Source organism: Crinia signifera, chromosome 4 (assembly GCF_055691185.1).
Source record: "Crinia signifera chromosome 4, ASM5569118v1, whole genome shotgun sequence".
Classification (NCBI taxonomy): domain Eukaryota; kingdom Metazoa; phylum Chordata; class Amphibia; order Anura; family Myobatrachidae; genus Crinia; species Crinia signifera.
The window spans coordinates 114,133,860-114,154,322 of record NC_139220.1 but is presented as its reverse complement, the minus strand read 5'-3'; the positions used below and the strand labels follow the sequence as shown (position 1 = coordinate 114,154,322).

The window sequence follows — 20,463 nt, the reverse complement described above, 5'->3', positions numbered from 1 at the left end:
AGCTTGATTGCAGGGAGTGGTACTAGTTAGTAGGAACAGCCTCTCGAGCCCTGCAGCGCTGAGCAGATAACAGCCGTCACACTACTGTAGCTGCTGCTCTGGCATAGGGACGGGAGTGCAGCTCAGTGTAGTGTATGTACCACACGCAGCAGTAAGGAGTCAGAGGGAGGTGCGCGCTTTACTTAGAAGAGCGCGCTTAGGGGGGAGGGTGCTGGCTGGAACGCGCTCTTTCATAGCTCAGTCAGCACACTGAGGGGAAACGCTATCTCCGGAACAGCCCGAACCGTGGGAGGAATACACAGCTGTTGGAAGAGCGGAGGCTGGGGATTGGTTAGTGGGTGGAAAAGCTTGGTGTCTGCGCAGTGAGAGCAGTGGAGGGGGTGTCGCCCTCCCCTTGGAACAGCAGCCCTGGAGAGTGATCGGAGGGAGGGCAGCCCGAGTCCCGGAAGCGCCGCTCCGCGCTGGGACTGGCTCCTTCGCAGCCATTTTCTGTCCAACCAAACAGCCGATTCGTGCAGGGAGCCAACCAGGGCCGCACTGGAGGTTTGTGCCTGGCTTCGGCCAATGATCGCTAACCGATTCCTCCCCGCAGCTCAATGAAATGTCCGGAGCCGCCAGTGCGTGTGCCGCCCGCCTCATTTCCGTGCCTGAGCCAGTACGGAGGCACCGGGCGTCCCCGGCACGTCACCCATTGTCAGCTGCCCGGCTACCCGCGCCGCGCTCTCTTCCCCGAAGCCTCCGGCCGCCTCGGCGAATGCGCCCAGGAGACTCCGGGGATACGGTGCAGCAAGGCCCGGCGTCTTGGCTCCGGTCCCCGTGCCGGTGTACACCGTGTGCGGCAGGCGGGGGTTCCCGGAATCGGTGCGGGGCGGGGTGCGATATACTGCATATCCCCGGGCTGTATGCGTGGGTCCGGGAAATATACCCACGGGTGCCCGGTACCTGCCGGTTGTGGGGGTAGCCGGGCACGGCGGGGAAGGGGTGGGGAGGGAGCAGTGCGGTGGCGGGAGAGGGAGCAGCTGCCCTGTACTCGCTGCAGCCTCCCCTCTATTGTCTCCGTGCGGCTGTGTGGGGGCTGCTCGCCGTGTCGCCTCTGCCTCATACCCCTGGTGCCTGATTCCTGGCTGCCTCATCCTCCCCCATCCCCGGGAGCAGTGCCCGCGCTGTGGGCTGGCCGCACTCATGCCCTGATCTATGCTGTCGGGTTTCCTATGACTGTGTGTATGGCATAGCGCTGGGAAGACGGCATGTGTGTGCAGTGCATGTAATCAGTATGTCTCCCATCTGCTGCCTGTACATGAGATAGGACTGTATGCTGGGATGTGGCGGCAACGCTCCTGCTGTGCACAGCTCATTTCTTTACACCTATTTAATATCAGCTTGTCTTTCATGGTTGCAATGCTGTTGCCTCTGCGTGCTGTGGTGGTAGAGATGCGTGTACCATTGGGGTGTCCGCATTCTCTGTATACACGTCTCAGCGGTAGTATCACAGGCGTTCTGTGTGTCCCGGGAAATTCTCAATATTGTAGAGCTGGCTATGCATCGCCTGTGCTATATGGCTGATTTCATGTATATCAATAGCGGATGGGTTCTGCAGATCCTGTCCCACCACCCTCACTCTCCTCCATGGATGGCATTGGTACAGAGCAGCCTGAGCTGCCCGGTGTACGCTGTGTAGCAGGCACTGCAGATGGGAATCATATCGAAAGAAAAAGAAAGTGCTGACCCTCACCGAGTGGTACATAAACACAGACTATCTCGGTGCTTTGTCATATTCCACTCACACAGAATGTGCCAAGGGCATATTCCTGTCTTGACATGTCTACATAATAATATGCCAGTTTAGACAAATCCTAGAAACCAATTACTGTGGCATGTCACTGAATGGTGGTTTATTGTTTGCTGTTGGGATGGCTATACTACCGGAGTGCTTATAAATAATAATTTTCAGGCTCCTGAATTGTATATTTGTGCTATCACTTTGTTTTGTTCAAATTATTTACAAACAGTGTGGTTGCTTTTTTTTTTTTTTTTTTTTTTTTTTGTTGTGTAAAACAAAATGTTCATCATTGATACTTTTTCACTATGTTAAGCAGTACTATTGCAAGCACATTACTCTTGAAACCAGGCATCTGAATTACTAGAAACCAAGATAAAAGTGTTGTATTCTACCATCATTGGACTCCCATCTCCCAAGTTTGTATTGCACAGGATTGAAGGAAGGGAACTGAGATTGCCATTTTATCTCCCATTCTGTGACCTACGATTTTTCATTTTAGTGAAGGTGAAAACTTGGTCCCCTTGTGCTGGCACTCATGATCTCCTGCTACTGATTCCTGAAGGAGGGGCAATATTTTTCGGATTCTGTGTGAAAAATGGTGTACCTGTAGTGTTGATCATGGCATATACCTTACATGCCTTACAAACATTTTAAATGCTAGAAAAACAAATGTAATTAACACCAGTAGGTTTAAGACATATGTTTATGTGCGATGTACAGTACTTGGTAATTCGTACTTGTGTAGTTTCATGGCGCCGTGCTACTTCTGGGTTCTACTCTCTGCACAATCTATCCAAAATAAAGTAACTTAACTCCATGCCAACATGGATAGTTCATATCCCCACTATCCATGTTGGCATGGAGTTGATTTTAGATAGCGTAGCAAGCCATTGAGCCCGCAGCGTGGGCGAGCAAAGTGATCCCCGCAAGGGGACTCGGACGCACGGCACCATGAAACTACACAAGTACCGGTAATTCTTTATCCGTTTGAGTTAAAAAAATAAATAAATTCTGGTTTAGCTGGCCTGTTAAATAGTCAGGTGCATGCCTTTTCTGCTTTCTTTAGGTATTCCTCCATTCATACCAAAATCCCAAGTCCAACCTGGTTACTGAACATGTTTTTAAGCCATGTCACAGCTGCTGAAACCACATTTACATCACAGGCTGCTGGACCCTGGATATTGCCGGGTAGATACTTTATGCACCAGTTTAGTCTCTTATCTGCTGGTGATGTGACTTTCTGGGCCAGATTTAATTTGTTGTGCAGTTGGCAACCACTAGGGGGCGTCCAACAGAGTTATTTAAATGTCTTGCGACGAAAAGTCGCCCATTTGAGCCGGGTTGCTATTTGTGGCTAAAGCTGACCTTAATAGTTGTGATCAGCGCACAGAAATACATCAATTGCATATTGTCCAGTGATCTCCAGTTGTTTTAATGTGCCCACATATTGAACAATTCTCGCATGTGATTTGAATTTTTTAGTTCAAATGGCACTGTTTATTTTGCCATGTGATGCATGCTACTGTGTAGTCCATATGGCAAGGCAAAATAGTATGTGCAGGTATTTTTGTACTACATCAAGTTCAAACGCACCCTGTATTGGGAATTGCCTACTTTACATATTTAAATTACATATTGTTGTCTAGTACAAATCTTATGTAGTTTAAATGGCATAACATGGCAGTTAGGAGCTGATTGGCTAGCTGTTTATCACTCTCTTCACTTTTTGAAGCTTGCTACATCTGGCCCACTGTCACACCAAGTCAGGAACCAGGTTGCCCTGCAATATCAGAAGCTTGGTGTTAAATGGGGTATTAGTGTGACTGCAGCTTAGAATGCTGTCAAAATAGTTAATAGATCTTGTAAACATGGCCATGTTAATACAGGCTCTGTAATCAGCGTGTATGGACAGCGATGATCGGTATCACAGTGATGTATCGTGCATACACACTGAGGAGCTTCCCCCCTACCCGGTGCTATCAGCGGGGAGAGGACTGCTTTGCATAGCGCAGCGCTATGCAAAGCCGTCTTCAAAGCCGCTCATCTGCTGGTAATACTTTGTACTTTTTTAGTTGTATTGGTATTATCTTGAACAAATGTTCTTATGTGCGTTTAAGGTACATGGGGGGGGGGGGGGGGATGTATCAAACCTAGAGTTCAGAAGTTACCATAGCAACCAATCTTCCTTGCTATGTAGTTCCCAGGTTAAGGCAATTGATTAATAAATATTTTTTGTTCTAAAATATACAAAGCCGTTACATCCTGCGCATTTTTATTGTGTGTGTGTGTGTGTGGCGGGGGGGGGGGGGGGGGGTGGGATATTAGCCAAGTGATTGTAAAACCTTTAGTCATGGTGCCCTGCCTAGAGTATAAGTGGTACTTGTTTCCTAGCACGGCGCCCGTCGGGGTTGATCGCATGCCTTAAGTTAAGGCATGCGATGGACGCGATTTTCTGTCAATTACCAGCTTTAATTGCCGGTAAAGAGAAAATTGTGTTGATCGCATCCATCGCGGGCCATTATAATGGCCTGTGATGCGACCAACGCAATTTTCCCATAGAGAACAGTGTTAAATGAGTTCTAAAGTTAAAATTGCGTTGATCGCATGCCATTATAATGGCATGCGATGGATGCAATTTGACATAGGGAACAATGGGAAAAGGGACAATTTCTCATTGTATATGCCCCCTCATGGGTATTAAGTATGGTTAATACCCCCCCCCCCCCATTGTTAATGACACCCCACTATTGACGCCATCCCGAAACGTGGTGAGCGCAGCGGTACACGTCCTCTGACCTTTTCATACCCCCACTATCCACGTCAAGTTGATTTGATAAAGTGTGGCGAGCCACCGCGTATACCTGTGAAGTTATGCGCGTCCCCTCGCCACACTTTGTAAAATCAACTCCACGCCGATGTGGGTAGTGGGGGTAGTGAAAAGGTCGGAGGACGCGTACCGCCGCCGCTCGCCACGCTTCGGGTTGGCGTCAATAGTGGGGTGGCGTTAACAATGGAGAGCCATTTCACCCATCGGGGGGGGGGGGTTGCTATGAAAAGGGGGGGTTTTGGGGCTTTTTACATTGATTCCAATGTAAAAATCGTGTACATCGCATGCGATTTGGTTGGCATGCGATCGACGCGATTTTTGCGGCCGAGATCAATACAATTAAAATCGGTGGCACCGTGCTAGGAAACAAGTACCGTATATGTTATTTCCGGACACTTCTAGGACAATTTTTTTTTTTTTTTTTTTTTTTTTTTTTACAAAACATATAAAATTCAGTAGACTGTTTTATATGTTATTGTTAGGTTTAGTAATGCGATTAAGGACTGGATTCACTTCTGTTTGTACACATATTTTGTTCAAATTTACTATATTATATGTAACATAAGAATTCATTTTAATAATCTAGAAATAAAGAATATATATTTTAATAAAAATTTAAAACTACACTTTTTTTCTGTGGAGAGAGGAGTGCATCCCCTTCAAATTGGTTTCCCTTTCCCTCCTATTTATTGATCAGAACATACATATACAAAATATTTCTCTCCTGGTTAATACAATATAAAAAATGATCCTGGTGCGGGAACTTTGTAAAATATAAAGTCTAATTTACTGGCGTTCATAAATATATCCTTGTTATGTTCTTTCTCTCAATAAAGATATCTAAATTAATGAGTTTAAACTGTTGTAAATTATAATTGATGGTGTCGTCGCTCATATGAAGATAATTGCAGATATCTCAGCAGAAGCTGTGTTCAAGCTTTTCATGCACAAAAAAAACCATAGTGTGCTGTCAGAAATTATAGGCTAGGAACTGAACCATGATGCAGTGAAAAGCGCACATGGCTTGTATCCCTTTAATACTTTAACTGGCTTCTGCCTTAAAATTGAGCAGTAATAGCTCTAGTATCTAGACAAAGTACTTGCTCATGACCCTACTCCTCATGCCTGAGAGCACACGTGTGTGCTAGATATTAAGGTGTGTACACACGGTGCAATATGGTTGCTGAGCAATTTTGGCTTAATATCTCAGCAATGTATTGCTTGGTGTATAATTTTCATCAGCGACCAGCAACTTTGGCTAAAAATAGCAAACTATTCTGTCTCTTCCTCATTTTCACTAGAGGTCGCTGGTGTACAGTACATTGAGCACAAGTGCCCAGCAATTTTTAGCCATAATTGCAGGAGCTTGCTCCTGCGACCATTAAGGGCTGGCTGGCTGGCTGCGGGAGTGCGCTCCTAACAATTTATCATCCACAACATGAAAAAACACACTGGCGATATGTTCGCTCAGCAATAATGGCTTAAATTGCCCTGTGTGTACAGGGCTTTTATAGCGAGCAGTGGGCTGTAAAACCAGGCGCTTCTAATCCTGTTAATGCATGATTATTTAAAAGGGCAATGCTTTTACTACCCATCATCTAGCTAGTAAAAGTATTGCCCTTTAAAATATTGTGAATAAATCAGTAGTGTCAGGTTCACAACCCAATGAACTAAATAAACACTGGCAAACATCCAGTTTAGGGGTTTGCTTCTGTAGGAGTCTTGATGTTTTGGGAAAATCATTCTTCTAGCTTCTGGGATATAGCTGTGGGGATTCCCAGCCATTGGAACATATTCATTTAATTGTCAGAATAACAAATCTGGCATATACAGGTAATTTCTTGCTAGTCAGTTGGATGTGAGGTTTCTGATAAAAAAATTTTTTTTTTGTAACCTTTTTTTTTTCTTCTAGAAGCCATGGAGCACAACCAAAAAAATGGTGGGGAACTGCTGCTGCACCATTCCCTAATGACTAAGCAAATGGAAGTTTCCAACTAGTTTTAAAGGTCCATACACACTGGGCGACTATGGACAGCGATGATGTCAATCACCGCTGCGGGGAAAGCCGCTCAGTGCATACACACTGAGCGGCTTTCCCCCTGCCCGGCGCCGATGGATGGGGGAGGACGGTGTTGCATAGCGCAGAGCTATGCAAAGCCGTCCTCAACGCCGCTCATCTGCTTGTATAACCGGTAGATGAACGGCTTTCCCAGCAATGATACGGGAGCGCACAGCAGCGCTCACCGCTCAGGCATACACACTGGGCGGCTTTGAGCTGAAAGCCGCTCAAACATGCTGTTTTGAGTGGCTTGCAGCTTAGTCGCCCAGTGTGTATGGGCCTTTAGTCTAACTACTCATCTTCTGAAGGTCTGCCACCTCCTCTGGTTCTTCTCTCCTGCATAGCAGGCAGCTTCCAGAGACTGGCAGGGAACAGGTACAATTCTCTAACCCTGCATCTTGCACACACTTCCTACAATAAACTAACCACCAGGCACCTGCTGCCAGCACAAGCACTACACTGTTCATGCAAACAGTGTTGGCAGGCTGCCTGCTGTGTTCCAAATTCACCTCCCGCTGGATTTTGGCATTTTTAAATTGCGTATTGGAAGCATACTTGCCTGAGGTAATCCAAAATTGTTGCAGAGGTTTGCATGACTTTTTTTCCAGACAATGGGGATATTCATTATCCAATCCGACTGTCTGGATATTCCAGACAGTCTGATTCACAGCCATTTTCGACCCATTCCAACTGTAAATTAACCGTCTGTATTCAGTGTACCGAGTGTTTGAAATGGTCGTGTTGTCGGAAACCGGTGCTAAATTGCCAGAATCGGCCACAAATTTGACAGCGTATGTTTCCAACAATTCAGATTCGACATAAAAAAAAAAAAAAAAAAGCCCAATCTGAAAGCCTTCAATACTTTCAAAAACTGCAACATTGAATAGGCGATTGCCGCTATTACCCCTTGTCCAACCCTGCTTTTGCAATCTGAAAGGGGTGTATTTCCGCCGTCTGAAATAGCACAGCATGAATACCCCCCAAAATCAATTGGATATGGGCCATTGAGTCACATTAGTAAGGTTGGGCCCTAATGTTGGCCTAACTGGGAAAGTTCAGTCTGGTTGAGGTCCAGGCTTTGGTATGCAGGAACTTGACTTCGCTGGACAAAAATGTATTGAGGATGTTAACATGTGGGGTTATGCCATTCTATAATGGGAATGGGCCTTGCCTCACAGACTGATCATTTTCTAGGATGGCATTGTGTACTGTATCATGAAGACTTTCCTGCATTGTTTGGCACAAGCTAAACTATGAAAAGAGACCGCAAGAAAAAAAAAAACTTCCCTCCACCAAACAGCTGACAGGAAGCTTTCTGCTGGAGTTTTACAAAGTCAGATTCATCTGTCAAATGGTATAGTGTGATACGTCACTCCAAATATAGATATTTTTTTTAACCAATGCTAGGTGCGTGGGATTAATGTAGGGTACACACCAGGACGACCCGCTCACGATGCACATCGTGAGCGGGTCCGATCCAATGGCGACCCGTACCCGGCTGTATGGTCGTCATTGAGATCCTACCTGCTGGTAGGATCTCAATAACGACCGACCCACGGGACCGCGCATCGGATCGGTATCGGTCCACACCAGGACAGAAAAGGGCCCAATCACCACACAATCTACATCCAATTGGTCGGCATTGGATCTAGATTGAGGGGATCGGGCCCTAGTCGTCCTAGTGTGTACCCAGCATTAATCTTAATCTGGAGTTACCGATTTACTTTTTTCCATATAGTGTCTATAATAAAATGAAGTTTGGTTTATTTTTCTCCACCTGCCATCACCTCTTCATATCCTGCTACCACATTTTCCCCCACGTTGTAGAGGAGTAGTTATATCGATATCACATTTGTGAATATCGATAGTGTTGTGGATTACTTCTCCATAGGAGGTGAAATCTGATCTAGCCTAATAAAAACTGTTTTAGGCCATTTAATAATGTTGTCTATGCACAATGTAAATGTTGCTGGATTTCACCCTAATACTTCAGACTGTGTTAGTGTGTATGGAAATCCAGTATCACTGTCCAGACATGCTGTCCCTGCTTCTTCTCAGCTCTGGACAGGTAGAGGTGTGTGTGTGTGTGTTAGTGGTGGCTCCCACAACCTCCTTTACCCTGGGCCCCTACCTGTCTTAGGGGGTTATTCCCTGTGAGGCTGTTTTAGCGGGGCGCTGCTAGAGGGGCAGGGAGTATTTTGCCCTTTTAAAAATCGGGCAGGGTGCAGCGCTCTGCTAAAACAGACTAGCGGGAACACTATTATGCACTGCAGATGGGGTTGATGTAACGTGCAGTGAGTTAGATTTGGGTGGAGGTGTACTTCAAACTTATATCTATATTGCAGTGTAAAAATAAAGCAGCCAGTATTTACCCTGCACAGAAACAATAACTCGCCCAAATCTAACTCTCTCTGCACAAGTTACATCAGCCCCACCTGCAGTGCACATGGTTTTGTCCATTCGAGAGTGATTGTGCCTTTCCGAGTGAACCAGAATAACCCCCTAAATCCGGCCAGGACTATCCTTGAACTAGTTTGCTGAATGTGTATGTTATGTATATTTCACAATAGCAGCATAATTCTTCCACGTAGGCAAACCCTTAAAAAAAAAAGAAAAGAAAATTAATGGAAGGGAACTTCATACCAGTTCAAACTAATGTATATTAAGATTAAGTGCAAATATGTATTAAGCATTTGCTGCCTCCTCGGGATCAGGATGATAGGTCAGCAGTGTCTAGGTTGAGGGACAATGGGGCAGATGTATTAAGCCTTAACAAGAGATAAATGCAAACGTGATAAGGAGAGCTAAACATTCAGCCAATCAGCTCCTTACTGACTTTTTTCAAACACAGGCGGTAACATGGCAGTTAGCAGGTGATTGGCTGGACGTTTATCTCTCCTTATCACCCATGGATTTATCTCTTGTTAAAGCTTAATACATTTGCCCCAATATGTCTCTTTAAAAAAAAAATTCACCATCCACATGGCTTCCAATTGGAAATGGTAAAGTGTGCCAAACACAGCTGGCCTGAAGCATAGCGAACTAGGGGTTGGCAGCCAGCCAGTGTTTTCTGGGAGTGTTGCACAAATAAAACGCAGCCTGTCCATTGGGAGGGAGGCCTGCTGACTTCCTCAAGTAGGTAGCGTGGGAGGGGAGAATAGAATAGAATCCATTCGATGGTGAGCCATTTGCAGCCCTGCACAGGAACAGCCCTTCTCTCAGGCAGGGAGGGGGCCAACTGATCGTAGGACTGCAAAAAGTTGCAGCCCGTCGATCAGGTCTGAATTGGCCCCGAAGTCAAGTCTTGCCCTGTCAGTCTCTGTGACTAGGGGCCTTATTTTGGTTCATTCTTTCTGACAAAATCCTTCTTAGATGGGCAAAACCATGTGCACTGCAGGTGGGGCAGGTGTTACTTGTGCAGAGAGAATTAGATTTGGGTGGGGTTTTACTGCAAAGTGAGATCTATATTGCAGTGTAAAAAATAAAGCAGTCAGTATTTTCCCTGCACAGAAACAAAATTACTCACCCAAATCTAATTCTCTCTGCACGTTACATCTGCCCCCCTGCAGTGCACATGGTTTTGTCCATCTTAAGGTGCCCACACACTAGAAAGATCTGCGATCATAAGATGTGCGCATAAATTAGCCTTCAAATCTTTTGTCCGATCTGGACAAAAGATTTCAGGCAAGCGCACATCTTTACCAAAGATTTTTCTTAAGATCCCGTGTGCGTTCCTATGGATCTTTTGTTAAATCTTCTGATCTTTTGTGCAGCACGTAAGATCAGAAGATTTAGCAAAAGATCCACGGGAGCGAGCATCGGCCGATTTTCGACCGATTATCGGCCAATCGGCCCAAAAATCGTTCTAGTGTGTGGGCACCTTAAGAAGGATTTTGTCAGAAAGAATGAACCAAAATAAGGCCCTAAAGGTGCCCACACACTAGAACGATTTTTGGGCCGTTTGGCCGATTTTCGATAAATCGGCCGATATATCGGCCGATATTTACCGATAATCGGTCAAACATCGGTCGAAAATCGGCCGATGCTCGCTCCCGTGGATCTTTTGCTAAATCTTCTGATCTTACGTGCTGCACAAAAGATCCATAGGAACGCACACGGGATCTTAAGAAAAATCTTTGGTAAAGATGTGCGCTTGCCTGAAATCTTTTGTCCAGATTGGACAAAAGATTTGAAGGCTAATTTATGCGCAGATCTTTCTAGTGTGTGGGCACCTTAAGTGTTTTAGCCTGCTGCTTAGCAATCTCTACGATTTTGAATGGTTGCGGTTGTATTCCTATTCTGTCATGCAGTCGTAACTATTACTGCAATACTTTCATGTGTTTGTAGCTTAAGGTGCCCACACACTAGAACGATTTTTGGGCCGATTGGCCGATTTTCGATAAATCGGCCGATATTTACCGATAATCGGTCGAAAATCGGACGATGCTCGCTCCCGTGGATCTTTTGCTAAATCTTCTGATCTTTCGTGCTGCACAAAAGATCAGAAGATTTCACAAAAGATCCATAGGAACGCACACGGGATCTTAAGAAAAATCTTTGGTAAAGATGTGCACTTGCCTGAAATCTTTTGTCCAGATCGGACAAAAGATTTGAAGGCTAATTTATGCGCACATCTTATGATCGCAGATCTTTCTAGTGTGTGGGCACCTTTACTCCCTGACCTAAACTTTTAGATTTGCAAAAAAGGCTAAAGGAACTGGACCTCTCCTTTTAAACACTGTTTTGCCTAGCCATGACATCTCATTGTGTAGTGGTAATCTGACAGATGAGGTCTATTGACATGCAAGGTAAATTTTACTTTTTTTTTTTGTTTATATTCCTATTTGCAGATGGACGGCGATAGCTCTACAACAGATACGTCCCAGTTAGGAATTTCTGCAGACTATATTGGCGGAAGTCATTATGTCATACAACCCCACGATGGTAAGTCCCAAAGCCAAATAACCTCTAATTTTCTAGATTGTAAATGTTTACTTATATATTCCCTATAGATTGTAAACTTGCGAGCAGGGCCCTCCTGCCATTTGACTGTCTGTAAATACCCTGTTTTATAAGAAACGGTTAATAAATAAAAATAAATAAATATATTCTTAATTGCAATTCTCCATTCTGCCAATAGGTGGAGTCCAATGTTATGGAATCAGCAAAATCTTCAGCTTGTTGATTGCAATCTTTATTTGGTGTAAATCTGTGAATTAAGTTGGATTTTGCTGACCAACCATGTCATTGGAAAATCAGGAAATTGCCCCAATACTTGCTTGATGGATGGGCCAATTAACACTATTTGGATGTATTATTTATTGTATATATTTGTTGTGTCTATATTTAAAACAGAAAGCATACATAACTGTTCCTGACAATGTTGTTACATTGATAGGCTATGTTAGGTCCTCCATAAATTCTATTTAACTAGTAAATAATCTGAAATTGTAATACTGTTCTAGACCTAGACATTCCATACTAGGTCACAACCTAGGATCTGTCTGCCATATGTTGGGCATTGCATATTGCTATGCAAATTACAACCAACAAACTCATATGAGAACTTAGTGTTGCTATGCTTTATTATGCTGCGTATATGGGCCAGCATTTGCTGTGGCCCACTGTGTATTTCACTAGATCCCAGTTGGTATTAGGATGCCTATGACAGTCAATACTCTGATTTGGATTTTATATCTAGTAACTGAGATGATTGTAGTAATGTACAGTACAACAAGCTCCACCTTCCTTATACTGTATAGAAATAATTTTCAGCTGCATTATTTACAGCAACGTGACAGAGCATTGCTAAGTTACACGTATAACCTTGTAATTGTTTCAGGAGACACAGAAGACAGTTTAAATGACCCAGATGACACAAATGGCTCTAAAGAAAGTTTCAGAGAACAAGATATTTATCTTCCAATCGCCAACGTGGCAAGGATAATGAAAAACGCCATACCACAAACAGGAAAAGTAATGTCACATTCTATTTTTGTTTTCTGACATACCGTATAGAGCATGGGACCCCATCAAACAATAAAAATAATTACAGGACCGCAGCAGTTTACCACAGAATGGTCGCAACACATGTGAGGTCAGCAGACCGCACATACATGGCAGCATTGTGGAGGCACAGAGTGATGGGAGGAGTCTAATATACCATAACCCATCACATGTGTAGTCAGCAGACAGCACATACATGGCAGCATTGTGGAGGCACAGAGTGATGGGAGGAGTCTAATATACCATAACCCATCACATGTGTAGTCAGCAGACAGCACATACATGGCAGCATTGTGGAGCCACAGAGTGATGGGAGGAGTCTAATATACCATAACCCATCACATGTGTAGTCAGCAGACAGCACATACATGGCAGCATTGTGGAGGCACAGAGTGATGGGAGGAGTCTGCTATACCATAACCCATCACACGTGTAGTCGGCAGACAGCACATACATGGCAGCATTGTGGAGGCACACAATGATGTGAGGAGTCTAAAGTACAATTCAACAGACTCCTTGAATCACTGACTGAGATTAGAAAACTCATCAGCCTGATGGTCAGCAGCATGGAGTCGCGACCCCATGCTGAGAAGGTCTGGACTCACTTTGGGGTCAGGGCCCACAGTTTGAGAACCGCTGGTATAGAGTAATTATGACTTAAGTTGATAATGTTTCTAAAAGAAGAGGTGTGGAGCTAGATCTCTATTTGTGTGTATTTCCTGTGGGAAACATACTAGAGAAGAGCCATTCATTCCTATTCACCATTGCTTATAATTATATAACATTTAGAAAGTTTAGACAGTAACATTAATTTAAAGAAAGAAGTTTGTTAATATGCAGGACATGACTTGTTCATCAGAATTAAATTTTTAGCAAGATTTTTAGAATGATTTTGTTTCATACTTTCACAATTCTTAAGCTGGCCATACATCTACAGATCGATTGTCAGATGGGCTGGTTGGAACAAAAACCTGGTAGCATCTGAAGGGCGGTTTGGCAGTTTTCCAGCATTTCAAAGCAAATGGTCAACTGTAATTTACTCTCATCCATTACCAGGATTTTGTTCCAACCAGCCCAATATGACAATCGATCTGTAGATGTATGGCTGTCTTTAGCCAATACATGTCTTCGTTTTCTGATTCCATTGAAATATAAATGTGACATGCAGCAATAATGACCTTCTAAACTACACTGTATTTTGCTTATACAATTAAAGGTGACTTTTAAGGTGCCCACAAACGCTACAATTGTACTGTGCTATGCGTTTTTGACTGTACAATGGTTCTATACAATTTTTCTTCCAGCTTGCTATGAGATGTGCACTTGGATGCATGTGATGAACCCATGTTTGTAATGTTAAATTTCAGATGTAGTCTAAAAAGTATGTGCAGCACGTACTTTTTTAGACATACAATATCGGGCTCCAGGGAACATAAACACCATCCAATAATTGTACATAAGATGCAATTTGTGCTTAAAAAGTACAAAACGCATTCGATAATTGTAGCGTCTGTGGGCACCTTTACTGTTTTTTTTTTTTTTTGTATTCCTAAATGTGAGTATAAACATTGGTGGATCTAGGAGGGGCTGCAGTGCAGTCCAACATTCAAACAGGGGAGCCACACCCACTGCCATTAATTCCCAGCCAGCGATGTTTGGGGTGACACCTGGTGTGTGTGGCAAAGTGATTTTATTTAATGGATTAGTCTGTTCTTTTAATGTATTTATGGTAGATGTAAGTTACCAGAGAAGCCTTAAGATCTGTTACGGGTAAATAACTCAATTACTTTTAATTTTCTTCATCCCAAAGATTTCTCTAGTTTTAATACCTACCTATTTGCGTGTTCAAAGTGTGCACAAATGAAATAATAAAATAATGGAAGCATACTGTGGTGGTTTCTCCCCTTATATTATGACATTTCTAAGTATAATGCAATGAACATTCTACTTCAGGGCTGGGCAACACCGGCCCTCCAGATGTTAATGAACTACACATCCCAGGATGCTTTGCATTAGTTTTGCTATGTGGCCATGCTGAAACTGATGCAAAGTATGCTGGGATGTGTAGTTCATCAACACCTGGAGGGCCGGTGTTGCCCAGCCCTGTTCTACTTGCTAGCTTTGTGCCTCAGCGCTTTTCCATGGTGCAATAATATGCATGTGAGCATAAGGAAATGCTTTATCAGTAATTAATTGCTTGGCAGAAAGTTTTTTTTTTATGTTGTTGACTGTAGGCATTCTTGTAAATACTGTTACAGTTTTTTGCCATTGTTGTGAGCACTACTATTGAAATAAGAATAGCTTTCAGTCTGATCTTTTTGGGCAAGGAAAGGGTGTTAACATATTATGGTATTTACAGAAGAATTGTGTTACTTTTAATATAGTCATCTACCCTCCTTGAATAAACTGCCTCTCACTTTTTTTTTTTTGTCAGATCGCAAAAGATGCCAAGGAATGTGTCCAGGAATGTGTCAGTGAATTTATAAGCTTTATAACGTCTGAGGCCAGTGAGCGGTGTCATCAAGAGAAGAGAAAGACCATCAATGGAGAAGACATCCTGTTTGCTATGTCCACCTTAGGATTTGATAGTTATGTGGAACCATTAAAATTATATCTTCAGAAATTTAGAGAGGTTGGTACAGTGCTCGTGGAGGAAGGCACACCTCTATGGTCACCCCACTATTTCGGAACAACTATGTATCTATTAGAATAGAGATGGGATGTCCTCACCTGCCATAGCAGCGCTCCTATTAATATAAATGAAAAATGGCTATACCCATCTATTTTTAACAGGTGCTTGGTTATAGGATGCAGTCACTAATGCGGAAAGCATGTGAATTGCTGGTGGTACAGCCAAAACTTCTTCCCGGACATCTCTGTGTGTTTGTAGGTTTGTGTATAAAGATATAGGGGGGTATTCAATGACAGTCGTCTAGTCTCGGCATCAGGGAAAACCGGTGCCGATAGTTGGAAACGACTGCGGATTTGTCAATCTAGCGTCCGTTTCCGACGATACAGATTTTTGTTGCATTCAATACTGTTGGCTGCTATTTCCGCCCGGCGGAAATAGCATCCAGTATTGAATACCCCCATATGTGTAAACTTGTAAATATTGTGCAGTGAAGGTGCCTTTTATTATGACTTGCTTGTTGATCATTTGTAATACCAATTAGCCAACATATTGAATAGTTACATGCTTGCGTAAGATAGACACTCTGTGCCTATTGGTATACACACATGCTGTCCGGTTGATAGATCCATGGGTCTTCAACCTGTGGCCCTCCAGATGTTGTGAAACTACATGTTCCAACATGCATTGCCACATTTTTTCCTATAAAAGCATGCCAAAAAACCTCAGGGCATGCTGGGATATGTAGTTCCACAACATCTGGAGGGCCACAGGTTGAAGACCTGTGACACAGTGTCTAGGTCCATGTGGAAATGGTAGACTTCAACAGAAGTTTGATCCAATCAAAAAGTTTGACATGAATAAGGTTTTTTTTTTTACTTTTTGAAAGTTTACATACCTGTGATTGGAAACAGTAAAGTATGCCCAGCGGAGCGAGGCACCATGCCTACAGTCGCTCACCATGCTGCACAATAATTGGGGGTCCGTGTCGACGCAGACACAAAAAAACACTTATGTCTACCTTTCATGTGTCTACATTTTTCATGTCAACCTTTTGCATGTCTAATTATTAATGATTTACCTAAACCCCGTAGACCTTTCAAGCCACACAGCTGTGTGAGTGGAAAGGTACACACTCTGTTACTAAATGTTTACTTACAGTACAATTTTATCATTGCTTAATCGATCGTGCAAGAATAGGAAGACCAGAACTGATTTTGGTTATAAAGGCAGAAGTTTATATCCCTTTCAGATCGCAAATGGGTCTGATCCCTGGTCCGTTGCTTTCACATTAAACCCGGGTGGCCAATTATACAGAGGGCCTAGCAGGCACCAACCCGGTAATTACCCGGGTGCGAGTTGCGGTGTGAGAAGGGTAATGGTGATTACCTCAAATGAAAAAATATCATCATCATGGAAACCTGTCTAAGTAAAAACACTGCTGATAGCAGTTGCTGGGTAAAAGATTAGAGATGGAATCTGATATCGCATTGTTCTAGGCCAAAATTATTTCTTAGTTTAAAAAAAGAATATAAAGGGTAATAGCATATTCTGCATTTCAGATTGAATGCTAATTTTGTAGTTTCAGTAACCCGTCTATGACTACTTTTAATACAGAAATAACAACCATAGTAAACAGTCATTTACCAATTTTTCCTTTCTAAAAGGCAATGAAAGGAGAAAAAGGCATTGGTGGTACGGTCACAGCAGCTGATGGCCTTGGAGAGGAACTTACAGAGGAAGCCTTCAGTAAGTGAATTTGGGTGTAGGGCAAATAAACACACTTTTGGTGAATATATATATATATATATATATATATATATATATATATATATATATATATATATATATGTGTGTGGGTTTTTATTTATTTTTTAGCTTCTACTAACAGATTGTTTTGTTTTCTTTTACTTTATAGCAAGCCAGTTACCAGCTGGCTTAATAACTACAGATGGACAGCAACCAAATGTTATGGTTTATACAACCTCATATCAACAGGTATGGTTTTTTTTTTGTTTTTTTTAAACCTTACATTAGTTTGTCACTTTATTTTTATTTTAGAAAAATGTCTTTTGAAAGACCATTAAAGCAGGGCTGGGCAATTGCGGCCCTCCAGATGTTGAGGAACTACACATCCCAGGATGCTTTGCATTAGTTTTGCTATGTGGCAATGCTGAAACTGATGCAAGGCATGCTGGGATGTGTAGTTCCTCAACATCTGGAGGGCCGCAATTGCCCAGCCCTGCATTAAAGTTTACTTAAGTTATTTGTTGAAAGTCCTATTAACAACTGAAAAATTTGGTATGCATTCAAATGAGGAAAACATGTGTTGGTTATAGCAACCAATTGATTTCAATATGGATACATATCTATTCAGTTTACATAAAAACTTTGACAGCAATAATAATCCAAAATAAAAAGACTGTGCCCGTCCTGTACAAGGATTATATTACTCAACTGCCCCTGGCTCAGATTAGTTTGTCATTCACAAATCAGGCTTTCTATGTGCTAAATTTCTACCAGGTAACATTGAGAGAATGCAAACATTATGTTCACTGTGTTAAGTGGTGTACACACTGAGAGATTCTTCTAAGCTATTTTGACTACATAGTCAAAATTGCTTAGAAGGTTAGTAAAGATCTCTGTCAAGGTTAGACAAATCTCCCTATAACGTCGCTTAGTATAAAAAGAGTTGCCAGGCAAGAATATTTTGATTAGATCGCTGGCTGTCTAGTCAAAATCGCTGGTATTCACTGCTGAGGGAGATATTCACTAGGCGATCTGCAATTAAATCTCAACCTAGTATGTTAATTCTAGTATAGTCAAAATCGCTGGTGCATCTAGTCAAATTGCTTATTCAAAATCGCTCTGTGTGTACACCCCTTTATGTATGCAAGTGGATGTTGAACACAGGATCTTTGCTAATATAGTCTCTCACCTTTCTCCACAGATATCTGGTGTTCAACAAATCCAGTTCTCCTGATTTTTAAATTTGACCATTGTATTTGCAAACATGAGTCAGGAAGAAAGCTATATATATATTTGAATGCTATGTTGAATTGCAATTGAGTGAGAGTTTTTATTTTATTTTTATTTTATGTTTTTTAATTTAATTTTGTTTTGTATATTAAGTTGCTGTAAAGTAGCTTCCTTGGGCATGTCATATAGGTTGATAAACTCCACCTTTTGTGGTCATATAGGGTGTTAAACTCCACTTTTTGTGTCCCACTTCCCCTCCCTTCTTGAATTTTAAGTATTGGATTTTAAACCCATTTAGCCTATATGTTTTTGTACAAGAGTTCTTCTGACTCCTGTATGCACTGTAAATTAATGATTTATTACTGTCTGAGATTTGTAGACAGTTTCTTATTTTCATATTGAATCATGTAACTTCTTTTGTAAATCAAATAAAGAAAATGACAGAAGTGGTGTTTTTTTTTTAATTCAGAAATCCCTTTTTTTAGGTTACATTGGATCCAAAATATAATCTTGTTACATATGTATTGTAGTTTTGTGAATGCTAAATTACATATCATGACATCAAATACAGGGGCTGCCCATGTACAGTATAATGAATATGTTAACATGGCAATTAAAAGTCTACATCAAAATGTAGATAATTTTGGATAGAAAAGTAAAAATGTAATTACCAACTGTTAATGTTGAGTAACATGCCCTTAAACTGAATTTATGTTACAAGAACCCCTAATTTTGCTTTCCCTATTTGAATATAGTATATCCATGATTCTGGGTTACTTTATAGCTATAAACCCTGTGAAGATGATAATGAAAACGGGCAGGCAATGTATGGACGTACAGCTGCTGTGAAACTACACTTCCCAGCATACCAGCCACAGTTGTGAAGGCAGTGCATCATGATGCATTGTTTCACAGTAGAAAAAAAAATAAGAAAATCGAATAATTTAAAAATATTAGTCTATACTTAAAATCAGACATAACCATTACATGCACAATTAATAAATTAAAACCGATTGCAATAAAAATAAATCACTTGCAGGTCCCAAATAGAGGTCTGAGACTTTCCCTAATAGAATGCAAATAGATAAAACTCAAGGGAGCGTAATTAATTATATATTGTTTTATTAAAAAAAAAAATATATATATATATATATCTATATCACACACACACACACACACATACAAGAAAGATTGCAGACACTCACCGGACTTGCTTGTAGCTTTTTTAATAACACATCACCTTTACGTGCATAACAGTGGGTACAGGTCGACGTTTCGGTCCCATGCTGGACCTTTCTCAAGACACCCTTCCTGCTTTCTCCAGCGTGTAACTACCCCTGCCCCATGTGGACCTTAAATAGCAGTAGGTGGTGGCCAACCACTCCCCCTAGTTAATTGCAGGAAGTGATATGATTCTAAATAATCATTATAAAATACATAGTACACGAATGACAATACTTCATGTATTAATATTGCACATAGCCCATATACATATATATACACACACACACAATGGGTAATGTCCGGCAACTCCTCTGCTGATAGGTACAGCTGTTTTACTTGCCCAGGTGCCCGTGCTGAGGGCGAAGAGTCACCAACATGTACAACCAAACAAAGATGCACGTCACTCTGGGTCTGGTGTCAATCACAAAAAAGTTTACTGCGCAATGTGACATTGCGCAGTAAACTTTTTTGTGATTGACACCAGACCCGGAGTGACGTGCATCTTTGTTTGGTTATATATATATATATATATATATATATATATATATATATATATATATATATATATATATATATATATATATATATATATATATATATATATATATATATATATATATATATATATATATATATATATATATATATATAATCACAGGTCCAATCCTGCCGGCACTCTGATAAATCCACAACTTGCCCCGGTGCCATAAACAAATTCATGCAGCAACTCCAAAGAATAAAGGCACTCGGGAAACAGACACAATCCAAGTCAAAAAGTAAAGTGCAATTAGCGCTATGCTACTAACTCCTGGGCCAGTCTCACCACCTGTTATAGAGTATGCATCCTTCAGCCTGCTTTTAACCCCTTCACGACATTTGACGTATATATACGTCATGGCCGGGAAGTACTTCCCGACACATGACGTATATATACGTCATGACTTTAAACTGTCACTGCG

The 20,463-nt window shown here is 41.9% G+C and overlaps 1 protein-coding gene across 2 annotated transcripts; it reads left to right on the top strand.

The window, feature by feature from the left end:
- The first annotated feature begins 281 nt into the window (after positions 1–281).
- Positions 282–18,726, top strand: NFYB (nuclear transcription factor Y subunit beta). 2 transcript variants are annotated; one of them, XM_083182281.1, is made up of 7 exons: positions 282–543; positions 11,517–11,610; positions 12,509–12,642; positions 15,107–15,304; positions 16,969–17,050; positions 17,220–17,299; positions 18,252–18,726. In XM_083182281.1, exons 2-7 carry the CDS (start codon positions 11,517–11,519, stop codon positions 18,282–18,284), a joined length of 621 nt encoding a protein of 206 aa, XP_083038407.1. In that variant the 5' UTR covers positions 282–543; the 3' UTR covers positions 18,285–18,726. The 2 variants fall into 2 exon arrangements, with proteins under 2 accessions (XP_083038407.1, XP_083038406.1); XM_083182280.1 differs by lacking the exon at positions 282–543 and adding an exon at positions 7,514–8,020.
- Positions 18,727–20,463: the final 1,737 nt, after the last annotated feature.